The sequence below is a fragment of the Coffea arabica genome, chromosome 5c, assembly GCF_036785885.1.
Source record: "Coffea arabica cultivar ET-39 chromosome 5c, Coffea Arabica ET-39 HiFi, whole genome shotgun sequence".
Taxonomy (NCBI): Eukaryota; Viridiplantae; Streptophyta; class Magnoliopsida; order Gentianales; family Rubiaceae; genus Coffea; species Coffea arabica.
Window position 1 is genome coordinate 42,875,284 of NC_092319.1, and position 18,200 is coordinate 42,893,483.

The 18,200-nt window shown below is 36.1% G+C and overlaps 3 protein-coding genes across 5 annotated transcripts; 1 reads left to right on the forward strand and 2 right to left on the reverse strand.

Annotated features, from left to right (window-relative positions):
* Positions 1-124: 124 nt before the first annotated feature.
* Positions 125-2,236, reverse strand: LOC113689866 (ADP,ATP carrier protein). The gene is made up of 3 exons (XM_027207661.2): positions 1,295-2,236; positions 774-1,145; positions 125-685 (listed from the first exon to the last, which is right to left on the reverse strand). The coding sequence occupies exons 1-3, from the start codon at positions 1,811-1,813 to the stop codon at positions 404-406; spliced, it is 1,173 nt and encodes a 390-aa protein (XP_027063462.1). The 5' UTR covers positions 1,814-2,236; the 3' UTR covers positions 125-403.
* Positions 2,237-3,893: 1,657 nt separating this feature from the next.
* Positions 3,894-9,386, reverse strand: LOC113689865 (mitotic checkpoint serine/threonine-protein kinase BUB1-like). Of its 2 annotated transcripts, none has more exons than XM_072050210.1 (15): positions 9,225-9,386; positions 9,005-9,137; positions 8,742-8,899; positions 8,543-8,633; positions 7,894-7,998; positions 7,714-7,801; positions 6,767-6,870; positions 6,610-6,681; positions 6,416-6,505; positions 6,176-6,333; positions 5,117-5,174; positions 4,911-5,045; positions 4,700-4,821; positions 4,286-4,560; positions 3,894-4,187 (listed from the first exon to the last, which is right to left on the reverse strand). In XM_072050210.1, the coding sequence occupies exons 1-14, from the start codon at positions 9,305-9,307 to the stop codon at positions 4,371-4,373; spliced, it is 1,587 nt and encodes a 528-aa protein (XP_071906311.1). In that variant the 5' UTR covers positions 9,308-9,386; the 3' UTR covers positions 3,894-4,187; positions 4,286-4,370. The 2 variants fall into 2 exon arrangements, with proteins under 2 accessions (XP_071906311.1, XP_027063461.1); XM_027207660.2 differs by having other exon boundaries at positions 5,117-5,177; positions 9,225-9,383.
* Positions 9,387-14,073: 4,687 nt separating this feature from the next.
* Positions 14,074-17,063, forward strand: LOC113690090 (squamosa promoter-binding-like protein 4). Of its 2 annotated transcripts, XR_011815170.1 has the most exons (3): positions 14,074-14,794; positions 16,375-16,692; positions 16,771-17,063. XR_011815170.1 is itself a non-coding variant. In XM_027207907.2 (2 exons), exons 1-2 carry the CDS (start codon positions 14,394-14,396, stop codon positions 16,607-16,609), a joined length of 636 nt encoding a protein of 211 aa, XP_027063708.1. In that variant the 5' UTR covers positions 14,074-14,393; the 3' UTR covers positions 16,610-17,063. The 2 variants fall into 2 exon arrangements, 1 of the variants encoding a protein (XP_027063708.1); XM_027207907.2 differs by having other exon boundaries at positions 16,375-17,063.
* Positions 17,064-18,200: the final 1,137 nt, after the last annotated feature.

An 18,200-nucleotide genomic window follows, 5' to 3' on the forward strand; every position in this document is an offset into this window, starting at 1 on the left:
AAGTCAGCTAATTCAATCTTTGAAGTCAAGGTTTTCACACTAGCTAGCTAAGAGGCTAGCTAGCGTATAATGATTGCCATTAGAAACGTCTAGATATCAAATCAAGCTACGGAAGAAGGAGAGATAGAAGAGCAAGATCAAATTCCAATATCACAACATATAAATACAAAAACTTGCAGTTCTTTCTTCTGAAAATCACTCTAGGTGCCTGGGTCTGGAGCCCAGGTAACATGTCTTCAAATAAATGGTTCAATAACTCTAAAAACAGGTATTGATATTACATTTTCCTGTGAACTGAATTTTCCTGAGATACACGAGGATGTCAACCACCTACACAATCATCATAGAAGTTTTCTCGTCATCATCATCACCACCGCCGATGTCGAATTTAACCACCACCAGATCAATATTTCTTGCCGAAGTAAATGAGCTGCAATTTGTCGTAACCTGCTAAGACCCCAGCACCTGCAATAGCACGCAGGATGTTGGCTCCAGCACCTCTGAACAGGGATTTGGCACCCTCATTCTTGATGATCTGAGCAAATGCGTCCACCGAGCCCTTGTACTTGACAGCCTCACCGGAGGTCATCATCATTCTTCGACGCACCGTGTCAAATGGATAGGAAGCCAATCCAGCGCCATTGGTTACACCCCATCCAAGCAGGAAGCTAGCAAAGAAACTATCCTGTAAATATGAATCACAAATGCATGATGTTAATAAGACAGAAAAGCTAGTTTCTGTGTTTCCAAGATCTTGGGAATGTTTGACTTGCCTGCAAATCACCAACAAGGACAACAGGTTTGAGTGAATCATAGAGTCCAAAGTATAGGCCGCGATAGACGATGATTCCAGCAAGTGAAGTGTTGAATCCCCGATAAAGCCCTGCAATGCCATCAGATCGGATTGTTTTCCTATAAACATCAATTAAACCATTAAATTGCCTCTCGCCGCCCTTTGTAACTGCCTTGGCATCATTCGTCAGACGCGTCCGGGCATAATCCAGGGAGTAGACAAAGAGCTGAGATGTAGCACCAGCTAAAGCACCGGATGCCAAATTCCCTGCGAACCACTTCCAGTAGCCATCCTTGTCTTTCTTGAAGTTAAACATCTTCTTAAAATGGTCTTTGAAAGCAAAATTTAGGGCCTGGAGAAACACGCACGTTTACAGGAATCAAAACACAGTTCTGTAATTCAGAGGAAGCAAATTATGAATTCTGTAATGAAGAATTCCAAAGAAAGACGCAAGACTAGAATCAAGTCATCTGTCAAGGTTGCTGGATTCAATCAACCAACCTGAGTGGGGAAGTATCTGATAACATTTGTATTGTTGCCTCTCCAAAGAGAAAGGACGCCTTCATCCTTGACTGTCCGAGCAAAGCAATCAGTAATTCCCTTGTATCGCTCAGTCAGGCGTCCGGCTTTGATCATCTCCTCCTGATTCTGAATTAAAAGCTTAACTCTCTCAATAGGAGCAGTAGCAGTTTTTGACACAGCACCTGAAACCCCTCCCATGAGGAAATCCACCATAAAGCTAGAAAAGCCCGTCTCTTTTGCTGAAGGGATCAGAACAGGGGACACTTGCGATACATGATGGAGTCCAGTAACTTGGGAGGCTGGGAAGCAAGGGCTTCCGAGACCAGTAACTTGGGAGGCTGGGAAGCAAGGGCTTCCGAGACCACCATTGACATATCCACCCGTAAAATTTTCTATGCTAGCATTTCTACGATGCATGTAAGGAGATGGTTGAGCACAAACATAGAATCTCCCCTGCATTTTCTGAATTACAGATGGCTGATGGAAACTATCCGCCATCTTTGCTTATCAACTTGGTGATCTGCAAAGTTGCAAAACAATGCTGATGATTCCAGACCACCCAAAAAGGAACTGTAATTTCTGGTTTGGTGAATGAAGTTTAAAGAACACCAAGAAGGCTCAATTCTTCACAAAACAACTTATGAAATATATGTAGACGTCCTCTAGCTTATATATTAACAAGAAAAGACGAGAATTGTCTGCATAACAGTATAGTTCCGCGGTTCATGGACTGACCAAGCATCTTTAGAAAATTCCCCGATTCGCTGTATGAATCTGTAAATAACTTGAGCTGTATGTCAAGCTAATGTGGACATTAACATATAAAAATAGGTCGGAAGGCATAACTTGTTATAACATAAGCTTAATTTTCGGCTCGGCTGAAGTCCGAAGTAAATCTTGTGCGTCAGATGAATCCATGCATAAGAAAATCAACGTACAGTTTATAGATCAGTCAACTAATTATTGATTTATGAATCGAAACCTCTGAGAATATGCCAAGCTGAGAATGAAGCAGAATGGGGTAAGCTGAGCCTCATTCCAGAACGTTGAAAATTCGCTGAGATAAATAATATTCTTGTTAGTGTACAAATTTGCTTCAGCCTCTTTAAAAAACAGTTAAAAAACGGGAACGCGTCTTTGAATGATTTTTCAAAACCTGACAACTCTTGACTGTTTTGAAAAGTAAAAGTAATTGACTTTCTTTGGTCAAAATGGTGAATATAAATAAAAGAAACAAAAAATGTTGAACTTGGTCTACTGTAACAAAATGGGTCCAATTATCATAAACTATTATATGTCTGCAGTTACTACATGTTTGAGTCATAAATCTCTGAACGGCTTTGAATGGGAGCAGCAAGCTCGGAAATATAGGCATAAAACCTCCAAGCACCAATGAATCTCTGTTGGTTGACTTGGGCTCAGGAGTGATGTTCAATTTGCCAATTATTTGATCGAGAGTAGTGCAACGTCACTGAGATGATCATTGTTGATCGCTTTCATCAACGTTTCACTGATCATGGATTGAAAGAGATTGGGAAGAAGCTTTATCATGTAAAATGCAGCTTGAGAGAAATTCACATCCCATAGTCACAATTAGACACGTCAAAATGGATGACTGCCAGATTTGGGTTGGTTAAAATGGGTAACGAGTATAAATGAATCAACTCATTTATACCCCATTTAATTAGATAGATATAAATGGGTAAAACAAAAAAATAAATTGGGTAATCTAGTAATCCATTTATAACCCATTTATTTTAATTTTTTTTAAACTCATTTTTGCAAACTAGTTATCAATTTATACTGCCCTTTGCACCCATCATTAGTTTCAAATATTTACTTATAATGTTCAATAAGCCTAGTTACTAATTTTTTGTCCATCCGTATTCTAAGTCGCAAAATTACATACTATTTAATAATTGAACAATAAGAATATAAAAATTTGAACTAAGTGCTATAAAAGTTAACATAAAAACTTAATCCAAAAATTTAGAACCCCTAACATTTTTTTTGTGTGTAAATTTAAAATTTTATTTTGAAAAGGTACGAAAAGAGGCTAAAACTTATCATAAATTGGTAATGCTAAAAAATGAGCCAATTAACAAACTAAGAGAAAATAAAATAATAAGATAAAACCAACAAATAATAATAATAATAATAATAATGAAACAAAAGTAGTTAACATTATGACAAAATGAAAAATCAAAAAAAAAAATGGATGGTGAAAAATTGGAGGTTTGGAGGAAGATAATTCTAAATGAACTAATTGGGTTTATTGAATTATTATAAATGAATATTATTGGATAATTCATTTATACCCAAATACAAAAACTTAAGTCTTAACCGTTGTTTTAATATTCAATCTGTGTTATGGAAGGATAATTATTGGACCTCCATTGGATCAGAAACGGATTACATTATCTAAAGCACAGGTTCTGTCACATTATTGGTCAACCTGGGATGTTCCAGCTTACCAAAGCCCTAGTTAACCACTTTCCCGTGTCATGGGTATGCAATCCAAGGTGGACCAGTTTAGCGCACATGTCAGCCCAAAGGATAATTTTTTGATACAACAGTGGAAATCTTTCAACTACAAACTGGATTAATTTGACAATTACCACCACAAACTCATGACACGCAACTAAGATTGACGACTTCACAAAGTTCCTGAATATTGGAACGAATAAAAATTCGATACAAGGGCTATAGTCTGCTCTATGATGAAGCAGCATTCCATCAGAAGCATTGACGCCTAATGTGTCCTACATTCATTGGGTGAAATCATGAATGACCAACAGAGTTTCTTCAAAGAGCACGCATTCATCATAGTTCAACGAATGTGTGTTCCAGCAGTAAGCGTCTGTACGCTGCACTGTTCAAGAATAAAGGACATCAAAGAATGTGAGATGTTAATTTCTTAATAGAAACTTCTTTATTTACAAAATCTATCTGTAAGTCAAAGGCACTTACCACCATTTCGAAATATTTTGAATTGCGCAGTTGACATTTAAGTTCTAGATGACCAATTTAACATTTGTTGGAATCATCTACTCTGCTAAGCTGAACACAAGGAATTCTTTTGCTTCACCAATAACTGCTTAAGCTTTTTAATTAGCTGGGGATTTGAGCACATGTAATCCTGGAATGAATGCCTTAAATTCCTCAACAAGCTCTTGTGATCTTCAGTGGGACTTGTATTAAGCAACTTCATAAACAAGTTTTTCCATAGGTCAACTTGCATATATCTGAAAAGAGCCAAAAAAATTGAACATAAAATTCTACATACTTGTTTGTTATTTTTTCCCTGGAGATGTTACAGTCTGGTATACAACGTGCAATACTCCATTTAGTGCTCGTATGGAAATGAAGAACAAAATGATATACCTCTTTAAGTGTGTTTTTGGTTGATAGACATAGCCCCCACCTGGTGATGGTCTTTTTTCAATTTCCATGTATGACTTGTGAAGCATCATATGAACAATTACACAAAGGCCATAGGTATCCACCTGGTTCCCAATCCAAATGAGAAATCAGTATGCAGTACGTCTTAAACTAATCAGCTGGCTTATGCTAGTTTCTTAAGAATTAGGCTTGCCTGAAAGGTCCATGGCTTATTCTCTTGCATTTCTATGCAACGAAAGCCAGAAGTTCGACAATCTCCCATCAATTTTGCATCGTCAGGAAAGAGACGCAGATCTATACCCCTACCCCAGTCAACAAGGCACAGTCCCTGCAGAATCAAAACTCGAATAATCCAGCAATATTGCAATTTTAATCGATTTTAGGTAATCCAGAATATACCTGTTCCTTCCATGAACCACTGCATTCATAAAAGCTATCCTTATCTTCCAGTAGATCCCTTCTACAAAAAGGAAAAAGTTACCAATTTAAATTAAGGATTAAAATTTTCTAAACTTGTTAGGAGATATGACTTGATATACATAGTAGTTTCAGAGCGGAAGCCATTTAGTGGAGCGCTTAAGAGTCTAGATAACATTCCAACACCAAAAGCAAAGCCAATTATCCAAACTTTTTGCGCAATCATCTCGGAAGAGCCAAAATTCATTGTAAGCCCTTAGCCAGGAATCTTTAAGAAAACAAGCATCCAAGTATATGTAGCACGCAAAGTTCCATATGTATTAACAAGCATGCGGCGCACTCTTTGACGAATGACCTCCTGTAACCTTCTAGAGTAAATTTAGTTCTCCGACCACCAAAAAAATGACACAAAGAATATCCCATCACAAGACCAAAACCTGAATGAAGCCAGAAAACTTGCACCACAAGGAGTAATCCAATTTCACGGACATGAATTATTTTTTTCTGCATCTTTAATTCCCTTACTCCACTGCTGATGAGCACATGCTTGTGTACCTTCCAGATAAATTCAATGTGATTTTGCTTGTCGAAAAAAAAATGCTCTCTCTTTCAATTCTAGATTCTTACCTGAGTTTAATCACTCTTAATTACAGAAATTATAGTCGTCCATCCTCTAGAACAGCAAAACTAGATCATCAAAGATGCGTAAATCGCCTAATAGTTAAAATCCTTGTGAATCACTACAAAATTTTGTGCATACATCTCCAAGCCATGAGCCAAACTTATCTAAAATGCAACATCAGTGTTTCAATATGCAAAGTTTCAAGTGTATCCTGGATAAGCTACTGCTTTTCATACAGTTTCTTTCAAAAAATATTGCACAAGTTTACCAGGCCAAAAAATGTTTTACAACAAATTACCTACATTAGAAATACTTTTATGGGTAAAATAAGTTAAAAAGTTGATAAATGAAAATACAACAGAATAAAACGCAAGCAGATCCTGTTGTCAGTGAAAGATGACATGACGCAACATAATTACCTGGAATATCGAATCATCAAATTGTCAGGTTTAAAATCACCGTGGATAATGGCAGCATCATGCAGAGTTTCCAAGATCCGCAGCATCTCTATCGTGTAATAGATAGACAACTCTTCTTCCATGGCCACATTAGTTACAAGATTAGAGGTTATGGCATCCTGTAGTGCATTCAAAGCGGTCAAGCAATATCCAGGTTGTCACAGTATAATTTGGAAGATGCACAAATCAATCTATAGCAACCTGAAGAGTCCCATGAGCTAAGTAGTCAGAAACAAGTATGCTGTAGTCAGAGTAGAGATGCACTCGGTGGGCAAAGCCAAAGTTCATCCTCTGTTTCACCAAATAAAAAATAAAAAATAAAAACCTTGAAATAAGGCCACACATTCTATAGAAATTCATGCAGTCAATGTTTAATACTAACAAGAATGGCATACTTCTGATTCTGGAATACGCATATCGAGCAGACGATACATATAGAACTCCCAAGGGAAAGCTGGCTTCTGAATCTGTTATAAAGTTTCATAAAGTCATAGCATTACCCACAAGATCTGACTTGAGCAGAACTCTCATTCAACGCAAAGTCTTGCAAACCTTAAGTGCTACGACATCATCAAGATTACCATCCACATGTGCTTTAAATACTTGAGCAAAACCTCCCTGACCTGCACAACCTTTGATCTGGTACTTGTACCCACCTTTAAATATCAGCAATCCACAACAAAAATGAAATTCAGGGGGATATGAATTATTGGTTAATGTTTCAAGCATTAAAAAGAATCACATTTAGTAAAAGACTGGATTCTGATGCGACTTTCATACTAAGCTGAGATACTGCATATTGATGTGACAAGGAATTCTGTAAACTTGAAAGCACTTCAAGGAGTTTGTTTTATATCATCTATGTCTATGACTATCCATAAAGGGATTTACTATTCACATTCTGCTTCCAAATCTCAATGATGACAGACACACTAAATGCTGCTTTCTTTTTCTCATCAATTTTCACTGCCGGATTATGTGTAGTGGGTAATAGGGCCTTGCTCATCCCCAAGCTGGGTATGAGACTCATATGGCCAAAAATGTCAAAAGCTACATTCCTGAATACCGAGAAAAATACAAGCAATGCTACATCCAAAAATATTCCAAGTGTACTGTCATTAATTGGAGCATAGCAAAATGTGAAAATATGCAGATTGAAGTTCTTCATAACGCTGCTTTATGTGACTAACTCTGAACTCATTTCTTACAGGATTCACATATACAAACAGCAAAAGAAAGAGCAAACACCAAAAAAGTACTAATCAACTCTAGAGCAATAGCAGGCAAGCTCTAATAACAAGTTAACATGATGTTGTAACATTATAGCTGTATTTCCACGCATATCGAGTAAGCTAGATGTCAAATAATAATAATAATAAATCAAAAAAACAACAAGATGCACTTCACCTATCTCAACAGTCTTATGTAAAAAAATCAAAAGATGGCAACATAAACACAACAAAGTTAACTGAAAAGAATGTGAACATTATGCACTTCACCTATCTCAACAGTCTTATTCCGGGCAGATTTCTGCAAAGTAGATAATGCAACTTTTCCCTTATAGGGTTTGTTACTTGCATAATAACCCTGTGAAACAGAAAAGACATGGTGCCTCTGAGAATTTAGGCAGTTTTTGGAGCTTAAACTTTGGGTTCCATTTAAGGTATAATTAGCCTTACTTCGTATTTCAAGATCTGATCATTCATCTCCTGCAATAGCTTTTTAGTAGTTGAGATCAACCATGGGTTGATATAAGTCCCACCATTCTCTAGAAGAACACCCACCTATGTACAAAAAAATACGCAGAGATTAAACATCTTAATGTCACAAACAAGAGGATAGGGCTGTAATTAAGGATGAAATACAGAAGTAACCATTGAAGATCCAGAGTAACCGGAGTATAACTATAGCAAAATCAATTATATTGCATTTATCCAAGAGAATTGCTTTCCTTCCATATTTCTGTACCTAAGCAAAGCTTGATTACCTTGAACACGAGCTATTCATGTGTTCCTCTTCGCACAACCAATTTTGAGAAGAAATTGCAATTGTTTTACTTCCATAAAGGCAAACTCCAGTAAGTTTCCAGTTTACTTACATATTATCACTGCATGACCCAAGATTTCCACCAAGAGTGACGAAGAAATTGAAAAAAAAAAAAAGATTCAACGCATATGTGCAAATAAAAACCAACGGCCATTTGAGCTCGGACATACATGTATAAATCATTCTGAGCTAATTAATCATTGCCACCATTCATCAAAATTTCTTAAACCAAAGAAAGATACATTTTTTTTTACTTGATTTCAGAATTAATCCACAGCATACCTTTTGGACTGAACCAATCGTTACTATATCCGACACTCTCTCAAGAAATAGAACTTGTGCCTTCTTCAACCTCCCTATTGGCTCAGCATTCCTATCACAGATATGAAAATCAAAACTTTATTTGAAACTTCCAACATTAAACAAATTTGAGCACAAAAGTCATAAACTAAATTTGGCGAAACAGATTGAAAAAACAAACCTCGAAATTCCCAGATGATAGATAAAATATGCTTCAATTAACTTCCCTTTAGCCTCCAAAAACAAAGCATACCACTCATATAGAGAACAATTAGATGAGCAAATCTTATTCTTCTCCATTTCTCGAAACACGCTTTCATAGTCCGAGCTCCTATCCATCTGCAATAGTTGGTTAGCAATTAAATCCGCGAGAAAATTCCCATAAACCAAAAATGATTTTCAAAAAAAAAAAAAAAAGAAAAAGAGGAAAAAATTTTCATTTACGTGGAGGAACCAAATCTTGAGAAATCTGACGTCGTTTTTGTAACGAGGGTCGTTGCTGAAGCTTTTGATGCAATTCGACAGCAGCTCGTCGAAATCTGAAGTCGTTTCATGGATTAGTGCTTTCTCGATTGACCTAAGATTAGAGCAAAATTTCAGCAATTAGATAAAGCAAATAAAATAAAAGAGAAAAAAGATGCATATTTGCTGCGGGCAGTTGTACCAGAGCCAGGGTAACAGGGGGTCAGCCGCGGCGGAGGAGGTGGTGGTGGAAATGTAGCCGGGGTTTTGGGAAATGACGGCCATGTCCTCTCTCTGATTCAGTCGGAGTGAACTGTGGAAGATGAAAAGGTAAGGGGCGGTCGGAGAAAGTTCAAAGTTCAATATCCTAACTCAGGCGGGAAATTGGGATATCCGGTTTTTTTTTTTTTTTTTTTTTTTGAGCCGTAGTGATTTGTCGATAGTTAAAGCAAGACAAAGGCGTGAACAAATGTCGTAGGAATATCTCACGTATTCTGTCAAATCTACCTGAAGAACTAAAGGCGTGACTAATTTTCGCATCACAACCACGCTCTCGCTGGTTGAACTTCTTCTAAGGATGGAAAGAATCACGCCCCCCTTTCTTGGAAAGAGCACGCTTTCAATTTTTAAGGTGGCACGCCTCAAATTCTGATTTATCTCCTTTTTGTTTTTACCTTGCCACCCCTCCCTCCACCCTACCCATCTTGTATTTGTTTGTAACACGGTCAACTAATGGGCATTAATTATTCTTATTTTAATCTAGGAACATGTAAAAGTTTTGGGATAAAATAAAAATAAATGGAGAAAACTACTCCGTTTTGATTAGCCTATTTTTCAAAAATAAGTTTTTCAATTACAGTAATACATAAATAAAAAGAACTCAAAAACCATCTCATCCATACAATATATCAAAAATAACTCACAAATATACACAAAAAATAAATTCTGCAACATTTTTTACTTGTCATTACCACCCCCCCTCTCCCTCCTCCCCCTCTCCCTCTCTTCCTTCTCCTCCCTCTTCCCCATCCTTCTTTCTCCTCCCATCCCCCATCCCCCAACCATCCCCCATCTCTCCTCGATCTAGTCGTGGCGCGACAAGATCGAGAGGGGGAAGGGAGGGTTGCAGGGGTGGAGGGGAAAATGATGGGTGGAGGAAGAAGAAAGAGAAAGAGGAATAGAGAGGGGGAGGAGGAGGAATAGGGAATGGAAGGAGAAAGAAGAAGGGAAGGGGTGGCGACGATGGTGGGTGGGGCTGGTATTGGTGGTGGTTGTAATTGTGGGTGGTAGTATTAATTTTTAAAAAGTATTCTAAAATATTTTAATTTTAAAAGGTACTCCAAAATGCATTCTAAAAACATCATAAAAAATATCTACAGTAAAAGCTTTTCATATACTGTTACAATAAAATATTTTAAAAACAACTAATTCAATCGAAGCCCATGTAAGCCAAATTTGAGGCTTTTCTTGTTTTGACAAAATGAAAAAAAAAATTGACATTTTCACTTTTCTAGATCAAAGTGATTGTTTTCACAAAATCTTCAGCTCTATAGTTTTTGATGATCTTTATCCTCAATCCGCTAGAAATATCCAATTGATTAATATATTGTAATATTTGGAAAGCTTTATCATATTTAACTGCAAACTTTCATCACTGGATTGGCATAGCTGTATTGATCAAACTTCTTCTTTTTCTTTTTCCTTTTTTTTTTTTGGAGGAATCTTCAAAGTTAGCCACTCAAGAATAGACCAAAACTAGACTGCAAGAAAGGTACCAAGTGTACCACGGATGGTACTGTTCTAATTTGTCTGTCACTCCTTTTCCTTATCCACCTTCAACTTTATAAGTGGAAATCAATTATCCCACCATGTTATGATACTTAACAGTCTTCCCCATCGCCTATGGAATCGCTACTCGAGGCCGCAAGCATCTTGATCCAGTCCAAAGTGTTTCCAAAGTCATCACCTGATATATTCCAGATTCTCTCATTCTCATTCCCTCACCTAGCCATTTTCAATCAAGACAATTACAAGGAATCTGTCACGCATCAATGAGTTTAAACAACTTTTCTAGTTCTTCGTCGAGGCAACCAATGATCGATTATCTTTAATATGCACGAATTATATCAGAGAAAACTTACACCGTTGAACAGACTCAGCACATTTTGACTCTATCTTTAGAGAAATGCTTTATCAAATCGACCTATCTGGCTCATCGTTTTCGAAAGAAATATCTATTATAATCTATACACTTCAAACTCACTAGCCGGATGAAGGCCTGTCGTTCCCAAAAACATATTCCAAATAGCTGAAGAATGAAATGCCAACTTTTTTTCCTGCAGTGCAGTGAAGCATGGTCCCATAAAAGAAGGAATATCAAACACCAAAAGCAAAGAGCAAAAGAAAGCATTAGAGCTTTGGAGGGTCCATGAAATTCATAGCAACATTGCATGGTTGGCACTTAGCGGTATAGTAACAAGTACATACACATTGAAGGAGCAAGCTGGCCTGTGAATCATCAATTGGCTTCTTAGCCCAGACAGTGCCAATGCTATCCCCACCACTGCAATGAGAATCGTACCTTATTCATTGAAAGGACAGAGACCAAGTGATTTCCACGGTTCATTTCATATTATGAGCTCAAACACGTTTCGATTTTTCATTGATTCAATGCCTTGAAATTCATGTCAAAAACCCAAAATTTAATTTGGTTAAACCAATCATAACCTTGGAAATTGAAAAGAGGGCATTGAGGCAGTTTCATTGCACCTCATGCAATCACTGCCCAGTGACAGAATCGTCTCATTCAAAACCTATCTTCTCAATAGTGCAACCTAACGTCTTTCTTTTTCTTGAACTATGGCAGGGGCCACCACCACTCACGAGAATTAGCGAACACGTCCTCTCTCTTTTTCTTCTCTGACTTTCTATCCTCAAATCAATTCATGATGGGTACGGTTTTTGGTGGAGCTCAAGAAAGTGAATTTGCTTTTCTATTAGTACATCTTTTTTCTCGAGAAAAAAAAAAAAAGAAAGGTTCGAATACATGGTTCGTGCTATTTGACAATGAAAGGTTGGTATGAGCTGAATGCTGCTGCTCGTATTCTTCCAAACGAGCACTAGGAAAACTAATCAAGCCTGCTAGAATGATTAATATACTTAAGATAGGGCATAATTATGTAGATGCATTTAAAGATTGTAGTTAGTAATAAATGATACTACAAAATTAATGCAAGTTCAAGCCTAACATTTGAGATCATTTGTGGCCAAAAAAGCAGTACTCTACAATTAGTAGATGCACTACAAAAATATTTGTTTGGATTGTCATTTTCTTCCAAAAAAAAAGGTTTACGTTTTTTCGTGAACATATTTTTTAATTACATTTTTACCTAACATACATCAAATCGCTACGGTCTATTTTTCTGACAAAACTCCAGTCCAAACAAGAAAAATCAAAATTTGACTGGTTAATATTTGTTTGGCTGATTTATGAGAATGTTTTTCAAAAAGTTTTGAGCTCAAAATTGAGTATTCTTGGCCATAATCCAACCGTCTAATTGTGTTAAGGTTTGAACTGTTCTATTAGCGTACAAAATTCACATGTATATATTACGGTGGACATCGGAGAAGCTGATCCTGTTTCCATTTATAAGCCTATTGAGGTTTCCAAGTTGAAAGGAAAAAATGTTTTTTGTTAAGGTTATAAACCAGAATATCAACATTTTTCCCCTGATTGTTAGCTAATTAATTACTTAAAAAGACGTCCCACCAGATTACATGGCTATCGTGATTTCACATACTAAACCGTCCATTGCATGACTATAGATAACTTTCAATATCATAGTTGTAAGACTTTAAGTATGTGAATATGACTACTTTGCATCCCCACACACACATAAAAAAAAAAAAAAAAAGGGAAGAAAAAGGACTAAGCATTCCAAATCTAAGACTCTAAGGGTCTGTTTGGTTGGAAGTAAAATATTTTCCCAAGGAAAATATTTTCCGTGGAAGTAATTTTCCATGAAAATCATTTCCCTTTCATCATTTTCAGGTGTTTGGTTAGTTTATTGAAAATATTTTCTTACTTCATTTTTCTGGTGTTTGTTTAACTTTTGAAATATTTTCACTTTTATCTCTATCTTTACTTTCTACACATTATAACTATATACTTCTTCCCATGTAAAATAAGAAAATTTATCTCATTGTTTAACTTTAAAAAATCTTGAAGAAATATATATATATATATATGAATAAAAAATATTTCCTTAAACAATAAACAAATTGCTGGTCATTTAGTGTCAAATATCACTCACACGCAATGCTTATTATGACATATATCTTACACTTTCATTGCTGAAAGTTTCTCTAGAAAAGAATGTCCCTATTATATATAATTAATTACTAGCATAGGATGAGCAGGATGAGGTTTTTTTTTTTTATTTTGAATATATTAGGGGAAGGGTTGGGTTGGGTTGAGTGGTACGGGGGAAGGAGTGTAAGGAAGAGGTTTTGGGTTCGAGTCCTCCTGTTTACACTAAAAAAAAAAAAAAAGAACATACTACAAGATGTTTTCAGTAAGTTTGGAACATACTACAGGCGAGATGCATGCATTTCGAAAAACAATTTCAGTAAGTTTGGAAGGGAAATTGTTTTCCATAAGATGAGTGAAAATATTTTACATAGGAAAATGTTTTCAGTAACTTTTGTGCAACCAAACACGGGAAATTAGGAAAATATTTTCCTGGAAAACATTTTCACCCGAAACAAACGGACCCTAAGACAGTCAAAACAGGGTCATACAAAACCTTTTTGATTTGTTTGAACTATCATTCGCTCTTGTGGTGCACCAAAATAGTTCTAAATGTACAAGGTTCACTTTTTTTTTTTTCCTTTCAAAAGAAATAATTAAAGAGAAGAAGAAAAAGGTTAACCACAGAGTAAATTAAAGTATCATGACTTGAACAACTATTCATCTCCTTTAATTATGGATATATCTATGTGAGGTAACTCTCTTCGTCAAGCTACTGTGAAAAAAGAAAAGAAGGAGGAGAAGCAGAAGATGAAGAAGAAGAAGAAGAAGACGCTTCCCCACAAAGAGACATGGTTAAATACTTTGTTTTTGAACATTCTTTACTTCTTAGCTACTGTGTACACAAACAATAAAAACACAACGAAAGAGTACAAATATGGATGTAAAAATTGTGGTCCTCAAACATCCCTCTCTAGCTTTTAACCATTCTTGTCGAAATTCCCTTCCCCCACCACCACTCTTCTCCTCAATAGCTCCTTCCCTAGTTCCCTTCTCCCTCCTCCATTGCTTTCATCATCATCCCTTGAACAAGACATCTAATATATATATATACATATATAAATGGATGCTAATCATATCCCTCCTAAGATAAAAGACAAGGTGATCAAAAGAGAGGCCAAAACTCAGATGCAACAGCAAGCAGACGATCAATCTAGCATGGAAGATGATGACTTCTTGAGTAGTACTGCAACAACTGATCAGGAGGACAGGAGTAAGAAGAAAGCTTGTGGGATTAATAACAGTAGCAATAATGGCGGCTCTTCTGGGAAGAAAGGGTCTAATACTGGTGGTGGAACTAGTGGTGCAAGTTCAATGAAGTGTTGCCAGGCTGAGAAGTGTACTGCTGATCTAAGTGATGCTAAGCAGTACCATAGGAGGCACAGGGTCTGTGAGCACCATGCTAAGGCTCAGGTGGTGATTGTCGGTGGAATCCGGCAACGTTTTTGTCAACAATGCAGCAGGTTTGGCTAAGCTTTTCCCCTATATTAGCTTTCTTCTGGTTCAATCAAAACATTTGCATTCATTAATCTGGTTTCAAGGATTAATTCTTGAACTTTTGATTAGTATATTTTCATTACATATATGACTTACCTAGAAAAGTTTATGGAATCTCAAGGATCTTAAGATTTCGTTTTCGAGCAGTGTGGCCTTGCTTGTTTACTACTTGAATCTATTGTTATTAGTCATTTAAATTACAAGAAGTTACTGATATAAACTGCGAATAATATTAGTACGATCTCTTAGGTGAGACTAAGGGAGTTGACTTGATTTTACAGTTTCTAATCAGGAGATTCTACATATAATCACTATCTTTTTTCTTTGCTTTTTCTTTATTGGGAAGCTGTTATCTGCTTTTCTTCATAGCAGCCGTAAAAAATGGCAAATCAGCATCTTTTATTACAAATGCTCAAAAGCATCTTTATCCAAAAAGTAACTTGTATCCATTGCATTTTTCTGGATTTTTTTTTTTTTTTTGTAGAAAATTTACTGTAGCGATTTGATATATGTGAGGTAAAAAATTGATAGGAAAATGTGTTTACGGAAAACGTAACAATTTTTCTAAGAAAAATTACAATCCAAACGGAGCCTAAGGATGTTCTTTTTCTTTCTTTCTATTCCATTTCGTTTTCATCGCTGATTAAAAAAGAGTCTCTGTATATTCACAAGTAGAACAACTGTATAACATAGTAATTATCACTCATATATTTAATTTTTCATCAACTTAAAATAAGAACATTCCGTCCGAATTACTTCAATCTAGTCATATCGGAGGTGTCACAGGACTTCATAGTATAATAGATCTTCAATGATTTGTTCTGATCCAATCACATATAATATTGTGGATTTTGTTGATTGATGCTATCACTTCAAATTGAATATTCGTAGTATGGAAACTAAATCCACCGTCCTTATTCAGGATATATAAATGTAATCAGCAGCCTTAATTTTAAATTTTTCAAGACTTGCATAGTCAAATTATTCCTTTTTAGGAAATCATATACTCGGGCAAAGTTTAGCCATCGGACCTGTCCTTGGAACTAAGCTAAATATGTTAGTACCAATTGATTGGTGCTAATTTTTCTTGATTTGAAGTCCCCTTTCGCGTGAGAGACAATCGATCACTTAATGGCGGTGCTGGCTAGCTTTTCTGGGATTATATATTTTGGGATATGTATGATGAAATCATTGGTTGAGCTAATCGATTTTCTTTTTGTGAATTCACTTTATATAATTTTCTTAGTATATCCAGGCGTGTGACCGCAATTCAGGAGGAACTTTATTGATTTGTCCTGTCATTTTTGACATACATAGTTGAGCTTCCTCTTGTTCTTTTGCCCTTTATCTTCTATGTCTTATCATTCTTCTCCTTACGCAATTAGTAACAAGCAATCCCAAATGACTGCTCAGGGGAAACAAAAATATATATATCTTAGAACAAGCATCATTCTAGCAACAAAAACAACGATGGTAAGGAAAGCAAAAATTAGCATGGGCTGCACTTCTTTTTTCATCCGATAAATGAAACGCATTTCTGCTGCAGATTTCATGAGCTTGCCGAATTTGATGAGGCCAAAAGAAGTTGTCGAAGGCGTTTAGCTGGACACAATGAGCGAAGAAGGAAGAACTCAGCTGACTCCACTCAGGCAGAAGGCTCGAGCCGCAAAGGGACAGGCTCTCAAATGAAAGAAATTGTCTGCGGCCAAGTTGATGATAGGGGAAGAATTCAAATTACAGTCCAAGAAAATGCCACTTACAAGCATTTCCAAATTAGATGAAAGAAGATCATGAATCAGTTGTCCTAGCATTTGCATTTGCTCTCTCTCTTCTGTCATCCTAAGCTTCATATCATGCAAAGATGGTAGTGGCAGCATTTATCTAGTTGATTGGTATTACATTTTTATTGGAATAAACAGAAGACGACGACATTTCTCTACAGGTTGCAAACTACGAGAATCTAGCAGATTGATGTCAAGAACCATATATATCTAGCCAGATCCTTTGGTTGTCCGAAGAATTATTCCCCATTATACCTAGCAATTCCTATGTAAGTGTAAGTCTGCTCCAAGCCTGATGAACCTGAATCTCTTGGGGTAAGGTGCTATTCTACCATTTAGTTGTACTCGTTAAGAAAGGAAGTAAGGTCTTGGCAGCTCACGCAGCAAGATGCTAAGCTTCCTTTCGTTGGTTTAATCACGGAAATATGCCATTTCCTTTTCTTTGTTGCTTTAATTGTGGATACATGCTAGCATTACTTCCACAAAAACTCTATCCTTCCACCGGCTTTGAATACCCCATACGAGGCTAGACTCGGTGCTGGTTCCATGCAATTTGGTCCAATTATTATACTTTTTACATTATTTGGTTCATAATTATATTACGTTATTGTACTCGTGAAAAAAATTAATATAAATGAATAAAATACTCTAATGTAGTTGTATATCATAAACCTAAATTGTGCAATAATCGCACTGAATTACACAAATCACAATAGCACCGACACTTAACCCTACTCTATGCAATTAACTGTTTCAGCAGTCTATGTCACATTCTCTATTTTTTTTAAATGTGTAAATACACTATATGGAATGAAGCATCATTCAAGGTAAATCATAATAAGTGAAATTACACATGTGGCAAAGATAAAGAGTACAAGTGAAATTGGCTCAAGCAGTAGCATGAAGAGCCAAATTCACTTGCACCTAATAACAAATAAAAAATCATGTAGTTGAGTTCATTTAATCAGGCTTTCTTTCCATCAATTTGGGAAAGTTGGGTACTTTATTGTAATTCAAGAATGATAGTATGGAAGTCACACTCCTAAAATATGGAAAAGAGCTTTTGGAATTGCAAAATCAGTCATATATTTATAAGAGGAAAATTTCTGTCATTTGGTTTTATTGTCAAACCATTAAATTGCTGTGTAGAAGTATAGTAGGAATTTTTTAATGTTGTTTTAACTATTTATGGTCCAATACCTACTTTAATTTATATCCTTTGTACTTATCACCAATCAACTAGTACTATAATTATTGTTCTCAAATTTTTCAAGCACATGCATGTACCCATAAATCACTTGAGAGGTCCTTATTACGGATAGTTGACTACCAGCACATTTTTTTACTAGATAGATCTGATTTGGAAAAAAGATAGAGAAGGGAAAAACAAAAAAAACATATGCATACGTTTACTATATTGAATACAAGTGATTTCTCAATTAGTGATGCATCAATTCTAATTAGTGATCAGAAAGTACATTAAATGCTATTTACTCTCTATACTACACTTACTAATCATGTTGAGCCTCATGAGAAGAAAATTTTCATAGTTGAGAAGACAGACAATGACTGAATTCTTTTAGATAGAGAA

What these genes read in the sequence shown, in the direction of transcription:
- LOC113689866 (XM_027207661.2), bottom strand. Translation starts at nt 1,813, where the DNA reads ATGGCGGATAGTTTCCATCAGCCATCTGTAATTCAGAAAATGCAGGGG. An exon ending in TCAGATACTTCCCCACTCAG is followed by an intron (nt 1,146 to 1,294) that starts GTTGGTTGATTG and finishes GTGTTTCTCCAG; the next exon opens with GCCCTAAATTTTGCTTTCAA. An exon ending in TCCTTGTTGGTGATTTGCAG is followed by an intron (nt 686 to 773) that starts GCAAGTCAAACA and finishes TCATATTTACAG; the next exon opens with GATAGTTTCTTTGCTAGCTT.
- LOC113689865 (XM_027207660.2), bottom strand. Translation starts at nt 9,307, where the DNA reads ATGGCCGTCATTTCCCAAAACCCCGGCTACATTTCCACCACCACCTCC. An exon ending in TCAAGATTTGGTTCCTCCAC is followed by an intron (nt 8,900 to 9,004) that starts GTAAATGAAAAT and finishes CAACTATTGCAG; the next exon opens with ATGGATAGGAGCTCGGACTA. An exon ending in TATCATCTGGGAATTTCGAG is followed by an intron (nt 8,634 to 8,741) that starts GTTTGTTTTTTC and finishes TATCTGTGATAG; the next exon opens with GAATGCTGAGCCAATAGGGA.
- LOC113690090 (XM_027207907.2), top strand. Translation starts at nt 14,394, where the DNA reads ATGGATGCTAATCATATCCCTCCTAAGATAAAAGACAAGGTGATCAAA. An exon ending in TTTTGTCAACAATGCAGCAG is followed by an intron (nt 14,795 to 16,374) that starts GTTTGGCTAAGC and finishes TTTCTGCTGCAG; the next exon opens with ATTTCATGAGCTTGCCGAAT.